The sequence below is a fragment of the Lissotriton helveticus genome, chromosome 6, assembly GCF_964261635.1.
Source record: "Lissotriton helveticus chromosome 6, aLisHel1.1, whole genome shotgun sequence".
NCBI classification, from domain to species: Eukaryota; Metazoa; Chordata; class Amphibia; order Caudata; family Salamandridae; genus Lissotriton; species Lissotriton helveticus.
Genome location: NC_136067.1, coordinates 685701064 through 685715870, shown reverse-complemented (window position 1 = coordinate 685715870; position 14807 = coordinate 685701064). Strand labels below are relative to the sequence as shown.

At 43.0% G+C, this 14807-nt stretch overlaps 1 protein-coding gene across 2 annotated transcripts in view; it reads right to left on the bottom strand.

The window, feature by feature from the left end:
* Window positions 1-14807, bottom strand: part of CYB5R4 (cytochrome b5 reductase 4) — a 1195924-nt gene that overhangs the window by 1057465 nt on the left and 123652 nt on the right. For both annotated transcript variants that reach the window (XM_078648153.1, XM_078648152.1), the window contains exon 2: window positions 12102-12255. In XM_078648153.1, the coding sequence (XP_078504279.1) occupies window positions 12102-12255 (154 nt within the window). The remainder of the gene's footprint in view (window positions 1-12101; window positions 12256-14807) is intronic.

Below are 14807 nucleotides of genomic sequence, written 5' to 3'. Positions count from 1 at the left end.
TACATACTGGTGCATGGACCATTTATTATCTATAAATGAATTTTGGAAAGGACTCCACTAATCTGATGATCTTGATTAATTACAATAATACAATGAAGCAAGTCTCTCTTAATCTCTGTTCTTTATCATAGTACTTGTTACCAAGAACCCGTGTATACATGACACTTCATGACTGAACTATCGCTTGAATATCCACGTGGATACTTACCAAGTTGTAAGTGGCATATTGGTTTGTGTTGATGTTGATTTATGTTTTATGGACATGATTGGGATGATAGAATAGCTCACTTGCATGTTCAGTTCTTTCCCTCCTTGATTCGCGTTTCCTGCGTTCATCCTTGTTTCTTCTCGCATATTTAGTTTTTTCACTTGCTGTATATACTTTCCCACTACTTTTATTTATCTTTTTTACTTATTTTGCTTGCAGTATTGGAAATAGAGATTGACAGAGCGGACTGCCACCTTTCTGGTTTCAACACCTCATTCTGGATATTGAATTTTTTCTCATGGTAGGTGCACATCTTTGACCTTGGGCCCCATTGACTTTAGGTGCCTAGAGGTACTTAGATTACTAGATGTTGTATTCTCTTCTGACAAGTGAAGAGAGGTCGAGGCCTCACCCGTAAACAAACTGCATATCACTATATATTGCAATTGTATATTTTCACCCTGTAACTAAGAGTTCCCAATGGATTTTTCAAAAAAACAATATATGTCTTTTTTTATACTATGTTAACTTGGGGTATCGATTACTGGTTAAACTCCAGGAATGTAGCAATGTTAGGTTATCTGTCTTATAAGTGTAGATTCACTGTTTAGTGTAGACTCACTTTTTTAATGTATGGGACCATTGTATACTCGGCTGGATGTTGCAGTGGACCATCTTTTAATTGTATGTTTATATTTTTTGTTTTTTGTAAACACAGCCCTGAAGAAGTCCCGGCTGGGACGAAACGCGTCGGCTGTCCTATTTTGCAATTTGTGGAAAAATAAATTATCTAAACATAACGGACTTTCTGGACATTTATACTTGTTAAGTGATTGTTGAAAAACTGTTCATTTCATGGTGCACCTGTATTTTTAATTAACTCATGTTATAGTTCTTTCTGAACTGGCATTGTGTTGGCGGGTGTCGTATCAGTGTGCACATGATCCCCACCCAAGGGTATAGATAAGGGGAATCCTTTCACATAATTGGTTAAATTTTTGTATTAGGTGCATTAGTTTCAAGGTTCCGCCATCCACCTTGCTTCAAAAATATTTTGTCTACTTTCACGTAATTTGTTGCACACAAATTTTATTTATAGGTAGCACATTGATTTTACTGTTACGTATTTTGCACATACAGCAATTTTGCACATCAAGATTGTATATTTTGCACAAGGAGCAGTAGTAGCCCACTTGGGCTTGATTATCCTCACGGTTGCTATCCAAGTTATGTATCACTTACATTACATGGTTTGCATTTATGCATTTGCTGCTACTCTCATTTTTATGGTTGGCTCAACTATAGCATATACCGTGATCATTGGGTATTTTACGAACTATTAGTACAGATTAGTAATATTTAATTGTTTTAAACATTGGTATTATTTATATTTTACTGTGTTTATTCTGTATTAACTGATATTATGAACTCCTGCATTTGTGCTATATATTTATTTTGGTTTTAGCGTATTGTGGTGTTATCAATGTATTGTATAACCACAAGAATACTTTAGAATAATCGTGTAATTTCACACAAAGTATTACGCTATTTGCATTTAAGCAATGATATATGTAGTATTTTTACTATATCTAGTATGCAACAGGCACTCTTGCACTTTAAAAATGGGTGGCCAGCCCCCATGACCGTGTCATGTGATCAAGGCTTTTGGTAGCCAAAACGCGTCATGGCTGACTGGTGTTGGGCATTGAAATAAAATAATCACACCAAATATCTGGGTCTCGCTTCTTCCTTTTGCTCGGCTGAGCGAGCTGAGTTCTGGACGACTACGTACTGAATATATACATATATATATATATATATACGAAAACGTCATTCACCATGTCTCCTCCCAAAAAAGGAAGGAATAACGAGAGTAAGCCCAAGTTTTTCGTGCAATTTTCTTCGGTGATTTATTTATTCCATTCAATTACACCAGCCATCCGCCATAACGCGTTTCACCTCCCAAAACGAGGCTTGATCACATATATATATATTCAGTGAAAGACGGATATTATAGTTAGGCTGACATTTCACTCTTACATAACCAGAGAAATTTAGCAGTTATAGTTACCTGAGCTAACTATAACTCATACCCCACAATGTACTATCACATATTACATCACACTCATGACAGGGTCAGTGACATCACTGATGACATCACTAATGACATCTCAAATGACATTACTGATGAAATCTCAAAGTGCATCACTGATGACATCATCCAGTGATTGTGAGTGTTTTCTAAAAATTACTGAGTGTTAAACATATATAGTACGGTAACTTGCTGTGGAATTGCCTGTATGGATAAGTGAATGGGTTTGTAAGTGGTGTATAGAAGATTGAATGGGTATATAAAAGACTTTATACATGAGATAGTGGGTGTGTGAGTTTTGAATAGGTGAGTGAGTGGATGTGTCAGTGCATGGATGAGTAAGTGAGTGGCTGTGTGAGTATCTGTATAGTTGACTGAGTTGGTGTATCAGTGGTTGTAAATGGTGAATGAGAGGGTGCACGAGTGGTTGAATTGGCATTTGAGCAGATACATAAGTGATTGTTTCGGGCAAGTGACAGGGTACATGAGAGGCTGTCTTGGTGCATCAATGGGTATGTAAGTGGGTGTGTGTGTGAGCGAATGGGGTTTGAGTGGTTGCATAGGTGAGTAAGTGAGTATGAAAGAGGTTGTATAGGAGAGTATGCATACTCTCAGTCACTGTATAGGTGAGTGAGTATAGTTATCAGTATATGTATAAGTAACTGAGTGGCTGTGTGTGTAATTGTTAAAGTGACGTAGTGGCCATATGGGTGAGTGAATGTATGGTTAACTCAGTTACTGTGTTAGTAGCTGTATGGATGTGAGTGAGTATGTAAGTGTGTCTATGTCTGGATCTGTGACTGGCTGTATTGGTAAGTGAGTAGATGAATGAGCAGCGGCAGCCAGTCCATTAGGGCTGAGGGGCCATGCCACCCTTTTGCTCCTCATGAACAGTGTCTGTCAGGTTGAACAAAGGTCAGCCTGACACACACTGTTCATTTTCCGGTCAGGCAGCCAGGAGCTAGACATGAGCAAAATGCGCAGGCTCCTGGCTGCCTGAGCTGAACTTTGCTGGGCTGAGGAAGTCAGAGATCCAATGAGCGTGACCTCCTCAGCTCAGCAAAGGTCCCTGAGGCTCTCCCCTAAGTGACAAGACGTAGCGCCACTGAGTGCCCCACACCTGGGTGCTTCAGTTTTAAGCCCTGAAGCACCCAGAGTTGAGTGTCAATCAGTCACACTTCATCACAGAGTGGGGTGGGGTCAGTAGTCTCACTGACCCAATCCCACTTTGTGATGACGCCGGGACTGCTGCCTTCTCTCATTGGCGGACTTCAGGCAAGCAAGCCAATGAGGGAAGGCAGCAGTGCAATGCCTCTTAGAATCTCCGGGGAAGAGCTGCAGTTAAGTGTGTGTTTATTTTTTTTAATTAATGTTTGGTGCATGCGTGCGTGTATGTATGTATGAATGTTTGGTAATGAGTGTTGTGAAAGGATATGTTTGTGTGCACGTCTGAATGCATGGCTGTGAGTGTATATACACGCGTGTGTGTTCCGTTTGCCCCCTCCCTCCTAAACCTACCGGCTGCCACTGTGCATGAGGGGCTGTATATGTGAGTTAGTGGTTCCATTATTGGCTCTATGGGTGAATTGATGTTACTGACTGTATGGATGAGTGACGAGATGTGCGTGTTCTAATGGGTTTTGTTAATGAGTTTGTTAGTGATTGTGTAGGAGTGGGTATATGACAAATTTTATGGGGTGTACGTGGGTGTGCCAGTGTTTCTCTAGATGATGTCATCAGTGATGTCATTTCAGATGTCATCAGTGATGTCACTGATCATCTCATGAGTGATATAATAAGTGAGGTCATAAAAAGTGCATTGCGGGGGCTTGACTTATAGTTAGCTCAGGTAACAACTGCTGAATTTCTATGGTTTTATATTTGTGAAATGGCAGCCTAACTAGAACGTCCCTGTAACCTTTGCTTTTTTCAGTGAATTTCTGTTTTTTTTTTAATGCTAATTACTAACTATAACGTCCCTGTAACCTTTGTTTTTTTAAGTGAATTGTTGCCACCAACACATTCAAAATGTATAACTGCTAAATGGATTACAACCAACGCATTAAACACATTACTATCTGAAAGATTCTCTATAATAACATGTATAACTCCCTTAATATCTCTATAACACAGTGTATAACTCTTTCAGTGGAATCTGTGTATGAGTGCATCACTGTATCAGTAAGTCACTCATTCACTGTATATGTATTTCAGAGGATCTGTGAGGCGGTGCATCAGTCTATCAATGGTTCTGTACCAAACTGTGTGACTGTCTAAGTGCATCTATGACTGGGAGCATCACTGTCTCAATGAGTCTGTGATTGGCTGCATGAGTCTCTCAGTCATATCTGTGAGCAGGTACATGAGTGCCTTTGTGCATTTGTAAGTAAGTATATGACTGTTTGACTGGATCTGTGAGTGGATACATGAGTGTTTATGTGGGTGTAAGAGTAGGTGAGTGAGTGAGTGTATGAGTGAGTCTGTGAGTGAGTACATGAGTCTCTCAGTGAGTCTATGACTGGGAGCTTAAGTGTCTAAGTGGTTATGTGAGTGGGTGCAAGAGTCTCTGAGTGGGTCTGTGAGTAGGTGAGTGAATGGTTGGATGCATGGGTGTCTGAGTAGATCTGTGACTGGGAAGGTGAGTGTCTAGGTGGCTCTGTGAGTGGATGCATGAGTCTTTGAGTGGGTGAGTGACAGGGTGGGTGTATATCTGAGTGAGTCTGTCAGTGGGTGTCTAAGTCTCTGAGTATAAAAGTCTCTAAGAGGGTCTGTGACTGAGTGTGTGAGGGACTGTATGGGTGTGTGAGTCTATGAGTGTCTGAGTGGATCTTTGACTGGGTGTATGAGTGTCTCACTGGGTCTGTCAGTAGGTGTTTGAGGGGATCAGTGGGTATGTGAGTACATAAGTGGGTATGTGAGTACATAAGTGAGTGTGTGAATAGGTCTGTAAGTGGATGTGGGAGTCTCTGAGTGAGTATATACATGGGAGCATGACTCTCCGAGTGAGTCTGTAAGTGGGTGCATGTGTATCTGAGTTGGTCTGTGAGTAGGTGCATGAGTGCCCAGGTGAGTCTATGAGTGGTTGTAAAAGTCTCTAAGTGGGCATGACACTGCACATGAGTCTATGAGTGGGCCTCTAAATAAGTGTGTGAGTCTCTGAGTGGGTCTGTACATGGGTGCGCCACTCTCCGAGTGAGTCGGTAAGTGGGTGCATGAGTACCTGAATGGGTATGCGAGTAGGTGCATGAGAATCTGAGTGGGTATGTGACGGGATGTATAAGCGTGTGAGTGGGTATATGAATGGGTGTATAAGTGGTTGAGTGAGTTTGCGAGTACAAACATGAGTCTGTGACAGTAACCAGCGAGTGTGTATGTACAAATATATAGATTTTTTATATTTTCACCAAAATTCTTGATGTTGCCACAATATACGCAACATCCCTGCAACAGTACAAATTTAAGAAGAAAAAGTTAGTGATATCTCTGGCCACAAAGCATTCACAAAAAAAGACAAGCTTGTGCAGAGAAATGCACAGCTCTGATTGGTTCAAACAGTTTAACCAGGAAGTGCTGTCAGACATCTTGGGACTTGGCTTCACCCAGCCCCCAAAACAAAAGTTAAAATAAAGAAAAGGGGTCAAGCTAGGAATACCCTGACCCCCAAGTCATGGTCTTGGGGTGCCTCTGGGACCCGTCCAAGCATAAAACGCATTTTTAAAAAACAGTTTTAAAGTGATGTAGCACCAAGTTCGTGAATTCAAGCTAAAAAGAAAACACAAGAGTGGGCTCCTGCGCCTGTGTTTAAAAAAGCCCCCGAGAGGGTCAAGTCCTGGGGGCATATGTAATAGTATGCAGGGGGCCATGCGCCCCCCAGCAGCACCAGTGACCACCACCTCCCCTGAGAAATCAACATAGAAATACTGGATGGCCCTGGAGAACACCAACCCCAGGGCCGGCTCCTGCTATGTCCTGGGGTGCCCACCCCAAGGACTTAGCTGTTTGCTTTGGCTTGTCAGGTGTGCCCCACTCCCACCAAGCAATATCAAACTGTGCTCCGCTTTGAGCACACAAGAGAATTTTGCATTAGTTCCCTCAAAGCGGAGCACAATTGCTCTTACACACAGGGAGCTGCATGTTAGCAGCTCTCTATGTATAAAACCAATGTTGGCTCCCCCATGTGGTGGGGGAGCCGGCAGGGACTGTGGGGGCCTTCAGGATCCCCACACAGTCCCCATCTTTGGTGGGTGGGGGTCCTGGTTGGACCAGTGCACCCACATTAGAGGGAAGGCCCCGGGGTTAGGATCCCCAAGGCTGAAATCAGCCCAGTACGGGGCCACAAGGCCCTTCTCCCCTTATTGTTTTTTTAGAAAATAAATTAAAAGACTGGGCCTGAGGATTGGGTCCCTGGGGATGAAATTGGCCCCCTGCCTTTTAGCATTTCGATTTTTTTAAACAAATATAAAATAAAGACCAGGCCATGAGAATGGGGTGCCCGGGGCGGAAATCGCCTCCCCTCCCTTTTAGCTTTTATTTTTTTTAAAACAAATATAAAATAAAGGCCTGGCCCCGAGGATAGGTTCAGCGGAGCTGAAGTTGCCCCCTCCCCTTTTAGCTTTTAGTTTTTTTTTAAACAAATATAAAATAAAGGCCGGACCCCTGGTGATGGGGTGCCCAGAGCTGAAATCAGCTCATGGAGGGAAGCCGGGTGGTATGCTTCCCCATTAAAAAAAGGTTTGGCTCCCTCTGGCATGGGGTCCCCGGTGCCAAATCGGCCCAGGGAAGGAGGGCTACGTTGCCCCCTCCTGGGAAAAAAAATCCAGACCGTCTTGTCGCCAGAGGCTTGCTCACTTTCTCCTGGCACACTCTTGGTTGGGAGAGGAAGTCCCCTTGCATGCTGAAGGTCCTTGGGGGCCAAGAACCCCTTCAGTTACCTCCAGTACATCCCAAATAGCGGAATTGCTGAGGAGGCCATGCCGCCTTTTTCTACCACTCTGCAAACGTGCCTCTTGGTGCACTACGGGTTGGGGGATGAAGTCCACTTTACTCCTGAGGGTTCTTGGGGGCCAACTACCTCTCCTGCTCCCTTGGCTGCTGAGGGTCCTTAGGTGTGAAGAACAGAAGCCTAGCCTTCTTTCTCCACTACTCCTGGTTGGGAGAGGAAGTCCCCTTGGATGGTGAGGGACCTTGGTAGCCAACAAACCCTCTTGATACTTCCACTAAGTCCTACACAGAGGGATCCCTGGGAGCTGGTTGGAGGCTCTGCCCCCTTTCTCCACCACCCTGCATGAGTGACGGTATGTGTGAGTTAATGATTGTATGAGTAGATGCATGAGTAAATGGATTTTTAAGTAGCTCTATGAATCCGTGAGTGGGTGTATGGGCCTGTGAATGGGTTTGTGAGTGGTTGTGTGGGAGTGGGTGTATGTGAGGTTGTACAGGGGTATGAGTGGGCGTGTAAGTGGTTCTGTGGATGATGCCATCAGTGATGTCACTCACCATTTCATGAGTGCTGTAATATGGGCGGTCATAAGCAGTGCATTGCAAGGTATAAATTATAGTTAGCTCAGGTAAATATAACTGCTGAATTTCAATCAATCAATCAGGGAATTGTAAGCGCACTACTCACCTGTGAGGGTCTCAAGGCGCTGGGGGGGGGCGGGTCCGCATATCTGTTTAGCTGAAGAGCCAGGTCTTCAGGGTCTTCCTGAAGGTGTTCAGGGAGGGGGCTGATGTCTGCCGGTAGCTCGTTCCAGGTCTTGGCTGCAATGTGAGAGAAAGATCTTCTGCCTGCTCTGGCTCTGTGGATACACGGGGTTTCGGCCAGTGCGAGGCTCGAAGATTGGAGATTTCTTTTGGGTACGTGGAAGTTGATTCTGTCGTTGAGGTATTTGGCTCTGATGTTGTGTAGGCATTTGTAGGCATGAGGATTTTGAAAGTGACTCTTTTCTCCACGGGTAACCAGTGGAGACTTCGTAGGTGTTGGCTGATTTGTTCGTGTTGGGGGATGCCGAGGACGAGTCTGGTGGCGGTGTTCTGTATTGTCTGGAGTTTGCGGAGTAGGGACTTGCTGATGCCGGCGTAGAGTGCATTTCCATAGTTAAGTCTGCTGGTGATGGAGGGGATCCACTTGAAGGTCTTGCGGAGGGTGTTGAAACAGCTGAAGGTGACAGCGCTGACTTGTCGGTTCATGGTGAGTGAGGAGGCGAGTACGATGCAGAGGTTCTTAGCGTGGGTTGAGGGGGTAGGTGTGCTACAGAGGGCGGTCGGCCACCAGGTGCTGTCCCATGCAGAAGGGGTGGTAGTACCGAGGACGAGGACTTCTCTTTTATATGAGTGAAATCTGAGTCTAACTATAACGTCCCTGTAACTTTTGTTTTTTTCTGTGAATTTCTAAAGTTTTTTATATTTTATTTCCTAACTGTAACCTTTGAGAGTGAGAGTGTCAGTGAGTGCATGAGTGTCTCAGTGGATGTATGAGTGAGTGTGTGAGTGTCTCAATTGGTGTGTGAGTGGGCGTGGGAGTAGCTGCAAAATGGTCTCAATGGGTGTGTGAATGGGTACACACATCCTCCTGATACCTCCAGTAAGTCCGACACAGTGGGATTGCTGAGATCTCGTCAGAGGCCCCACCCCTTTCTCCACTCCTCAGCAAACAAACCTCCTGGTGCACTACTGGTTGGGGGATAACGTCCACTTGGGTGATGAGGGTCCTTGGGGACCAAGAATCCCCTCCAGTTACCTTGAGTAATTCCCCCCCAGCAGGATTGCCAACAGCTCATTGGAGGTCTTCCCCCTTTCCCCACCACTTTGCAAACCATCCTCCTGGTGCACTACTGGTTGGGGGATGAAGTCTCCTTGGATGCCGAGGGTCCTTAGGGGCCAAGAATCTCTCCTGTTACCGCTAGTAAGTTCCACACAGCAAGACTGCTGAGCACTCGAAGGCCCTACCCCCTTTCTCCATCACTCTGCACACATTCCTCCTGGTGCACTACTGCTTGGGGAATAATGTTCTCTTGAATTCTAAGGGCCCTTAAGGCCCAGAAAATCCCTCTTGTTACCTCTAGTAAGTTCCACAGAGCAGGATTGCTGAGAGCTCATCGAAGGCCCCACCCTCTTTCTCCACCACACTGCAAACTCTCATCCTAGTGCACTACTAATGAGGAGATGTATTCCCCTTGGATGTGAGAGTCCTTTGGAGTCAAGAACCCCTCCTGTTACCTCCAGTAAGTCCCTCACAGTGGGATTGCGGATAGTTCGCTAGAGGCCTGCCCCCTTTCTCCAACACTCTGTAAAGTGACCTCCTGGCGCACTAATGGTTGGGGGAAAAAGTCCCCTTGGATGCTATGGGTCTTTGGGGCAAAGAACCCCTCCTGTTGACTTCAGTAAGTCCCACACAAATGGATTTCTGAGAGGTCATCGGACACCCGCCCCTTTAATCTATTACTTTGCAAACATGCCTCCTGATGCACTACTGGTGGATGATGAAATACCTTTGAATGGTGAGGATCTTTGAGAGATAGGAACTCCTCCCATTAACACCAGTAAGTCTCACAGAGTGAGATTGCTGAGAGCTGGCTGAAGACCCCACCCTCTTTCTCCATCAATCTGTAAACACACCTCCTGTCGCACTACTGGTCGGGGCATGAAGTCCCCTTGGATGCCAAGAACCCCTCCTAGTACCATCAGTATGTCCCATATAGCAGGATGGCTGGGATTTCATCCAGCACTCTGCAGACACACTTCCTGCCCCTCCCCCCTGTAATACAATAATATGGTCTGGGGAGGTGGAGGTCCCTCTGGCATTACTAAGCCCTAGGTGGGGGCCTGTGTGCCCCCCTCCTTGTTTTTAAAAAGCCCATATGCCCATGGTATCTCGCCCACTGGTGGCTCTATTCAAAACAAGCGTGGATGCCTGTTCTTGTTTTTTTGCCACAGATTTGTGGTACTGTCACGTTTTCATGGCAAAAGGTTTTTTTTAAGTGCTTTTTGGCCCCGTCGGGGTCCCTCTCGGATCACATGACCTGAGCTATGTAGATCACGGCATTCTTACCCTGCCCTCCTTTCTTTTTTTTTAATGTTTTTTCTGGGACTCAGCTGAAGTGGAGTCCCAGGATGGCTGCCAACACTTCCTGGTTGAAGTGTTAGCAGCCAATCAGATCGCAGCACAAGACGATGAGAGCTTGCCAAGACTTCGCATCCCTATATATACAAATTTGAATTTCCTTTAATATTTCCAAACTACTGAATGGAGTTACACAAATTCACAAAAAGGTTGCTTTTTGGACCAACAGCCACCTTTGTGCCAAATTTGGTGTCATTCCATTCAGCAGTACGGGTTGTAGTCTTGTCTAAAATTCCTATGGGAATTAAAATGGGAAACGCATATTTTTAAGCCCCCCAATTTTTCTTGGCCCCCCACTTAACGGATTGCGCCAAAACTTTCCATGCCCAAACAGAATCATCGGAGCATTTCTGGGGGGAAATTTTGTGAAGATTCGTCAAATGACAGCAAAGACATAGGCACTTCAAAAACGCTTTTCCTATGGAAACATGGTTGAAAGTATAACTAGGTTATACATATATATTTGTGGGTGTGGGCCAAAAATATTATTTACCATGTAGAATGTTATTTAAATGTTGTAACTTCCTTCGATGTAACAACTAATATTCATGATAATATGTCAATCTAGCACCTCTTTATCTTTATCTGAAAGTTTATTAATTTGGCTCGCTTCCAGTAATTCCATATTCTGCTCCATCCATTGCAGTGAGATAACTGCTCTATAAGAATTCAGGAAAACCTCAGTGAATAGAATGCTAGCCAGTGACAAAAGCATTGATCTGAAGATCACAAACTTGAATTCGAGCACGTCGTACTCAATCTACCATCCTTGCAAGGTCAGTTAAGTTCTGACCAATAAATTGGACAATACTAATAATACCTGTTACCAGCAACAAGAGTTGCCATCTGGCTGTTTTTCACTATCCTGGTAGGTATGTTTAAGCTGCAGGCTGGTAAGAAAGGTGGCAATCCTACATGCAGCACTTAAAAAGGGCAAACGTGCAATATGAATCTTTAAATATAAAAACAAGTTATCATTATTATTTTTTAATAGCTCCTGAACATTTCTACCCAAGTTCATGCCATCCGTTTCTGTAAGTGCTTTAATCACCCCTGTAATTCCCACTTTCTTGATTACCTAGGCTAAAAGTTTACATTGCTTTTCTCCTTGTAAGTGTATTAATTACACATGTATTAAAGTGTTTAATGATGCTCTCTCCTATTCCTAATCGATCCCTGCATGACATTGCTACTAAAATAAAAATTTCGAAAAAAGCTTAATATACCAGAGCAATCTTATTAAAATCCTCCTGGTCTTCCTTCCCGCAATTTAACTAACCATGATAATTTAATTATCCAAACCCACCAAAGAATTGTCGCAATGCATATTAGATGGAATCTAATTCAATGTATAAGGCAGAAATTGGAGAATTTGTTGATATTTTATTTAACCTTTGTAGCAATTTATTCTGCCAAAATATTAAGGTGGCAAGTAGACTTCTGGATTCAAAAATAATTGTTTTGAGAATCAAGGCACAATGGACATTGGTTTGGAAACAAAAAACAATTCTTTTTAAAACCAAAATGTTGTCCATTTGTTGACTATATCAAAGTTGTTTCCTCTGTACACTTACCTGATAAAGTGCAACTAATGCAATACAAAAACAAATTGCGTTTCAAAGAATTAACTTCAATGGACGGAAAATATGCCCTACACGCAAATATATTATTTCACATACCTCTTATACAAGTCCAACAGTCTTCCTTTTTATTGTGCTTGGCAAGCTCCTCTTCTGTTACCTCAATGAACCTCCCCTTTAGCCCTGATAAGTCCTTGTGGCTTTTAGTCAATTTCACCCAGTCCATAAGACTTCTTCCTGGCTTTAGAGGTACCTAAAACACAACAAAATGACATCTTAACACTATGCAGGATCTACTATACCGATTTCAAAAATCCTAGTCAATATGCATTATTCAGCAGCTAAACATGCCATATTCCGATTTCCAGGGTGAAGTAAGCCATCAGGTGCTGCCACATTGAAAGATTTACAAAATAAAACATCTCTGTGGTGGACACTGCTAGAAAATAGAGACCACCGCAGATGCTTGTTGACTAATTACTGCCACATTGTAAGGAAAAAAAGTTATGATGTGGAGAACAAGTCTTCATACTTAGTAATTTCATTTGTCTCAGTATGAACTTATCAAAGGCACATACTTAATGTTGAGTGAGGACCACAAGAATCTTCTCTAAACCAACAAGTTTGATCCCTGTCTCAGTCATAACATAACAAAACAGGTCTGGTCTCCACCTTTTACTCTAATAAAGAATGACAATTTCTTTCATAAGATGATGTTGCTTATCTACAGTGCCAGAATGGAAATACAAATCAGTGTGGCATAATGGTTCAAACCAGCTGCTACTATATTAGCACAACATTTGTAAAGCCAAAAAAGTTGTCTTACTTCCTATCTCAATGGAAGTCACAAGACCACCATTAAACCTGCAAATGATCAGGAAGGGCCAAGACAGCTATTGAATTCTGGTCATCATTTGAAAGTGAATTGAGGGTCCAACACCTCTCACAAAAAAAACTAACTGAAACAGCTAAGGAAAAGGGTTTTCTTGGTGCAAAAGAATAATTTTTCAACAAAACTTCTGTCTATATGTCTGTAATGATTCAGAAAAGGGGGTGGTGATGAACAGAGTGCCTGAATTAAGCAGACCACTCTTACCCAGTCCAAAGATCAGGGCTTGATCCATCACCGTTTTTTAGCTCACTGCACCATCCCAGCTCAGAACTTGGCTATATGCAAATTAGTCTGTTCCTGTCCCAGTGCATGATGGGAACAGGGCAAACCAAACTACCAAGCCAATTCTTGTACTGGGAAGGAAACAAGCTTCCGGGGACCGGTTTCTGCCATTTCAGGCGTCGTCGGCCCGGCTTGCTTGAATCCTGATGGTGCAATGAGCAAGGGACTCACATCTGAGTATACCCTTCCACGCTTATGGTGGACAAAATGATTCAGAAAAGGGGGTGGTGATGAACAGAGTGCCTGAATTAAGCAGACCACTCTTACCCAGTCCAAAGATCAGGGCTTGATCCATCACTGTTGTAGCTTGTATCCTTTCTGGTGAAGAATTGGCTTGGTAGTTTGGTCTGCCCTGTTCCCATGATGCACTGGGCCAGGGACAGACTAATTTGCATATAGCCAGGTTCTGAGCTGGGATGGGGCAGTGAGCTAAATAACGGTGATGGATCAAGCCCTGATCTTTGGACTGGGTAAGAGTGGTCTGCTTAATTCAGACACTCTGTTCATCACCACCCCCTTTTCTGAATCGTATATGTCTGTAATGTGCATGCTTTCGAAGATTCATAAAGATAGTGAACATCTCCCTGATTATTTCATTAAACCCTTCGATTATAAACACAGGCATACATGAGGGATAGTAGAGACTACATTAACATTATCTAATGGTATCAAAAATCTCCCTTTTCATGCTACTTCACAATTCACACTCTTTTTAGTACACTTATGTCGCTCAAAGAGATGCAATTAATGTCCTTACTGAAGTACTTGACTCAAGATTTCATCCTATTGAGGTCCACACAAAGTGTAATGTGAGTCTGGCATAGACTGCCTTAACAAAAATATCTTTAAATGTCTTGACAAGTTTTATTTTTAAATCTAATTAGAAGCAGTGATCGAATTCCAATACTTCTTAGAACTATAATAGAATGTTTGCTATGCCATCAGCATGGTCGCTTGATACTTCAAACTTTAAGAAAGCATGACCCATACACTTATAGGATTTCCCCAACATCAGGCTTATCATACAGCACAACTATCATATGGAATAAATTCTGTTTTTATGATCACAGTTAAAGAAGAGGAGTATCAGATATTACCTATTCGATCCAGCATCAAGGATGGAAATAATAGAAGGAAAACCCGGGGAATTCTACGAACCAGAGGAACTGCAGAAATTCCTGGAACAACTGGAGGTACGTTTGATAGATACCAGCAGAGCATTAAATAATAATAACAATACTTGGGGGCAAAAATCAGCATGCAAACCCTCTACAGAATACACATCTTCCTAACAAAGAACTCACCAAAGAACATACTGCAGAAAAGGATCCACAAAATTAAAGTCAGTCAATTGATGCTATTATAACATCAACAAAGACCTCCACACCAACTATGGAAGATAATTTCACAATGTACCCTCAAGCCTTATATTATGTTAACCAAGACCCAACCAAATATATTGTGCTGAAAAGTGAACTACTGAAAAGTGAAATACAACAAGTGTGTCCAAACATTTGCATTGGATTGGGTAGTGAGCTGTTTAGTTATTACCTTACTCTTTGCAATTGCCAGTACTACCCTAGAGAATCAAAAACACTTTTGAAACAGAAAAAGAACCTGAGGTCCTGTGA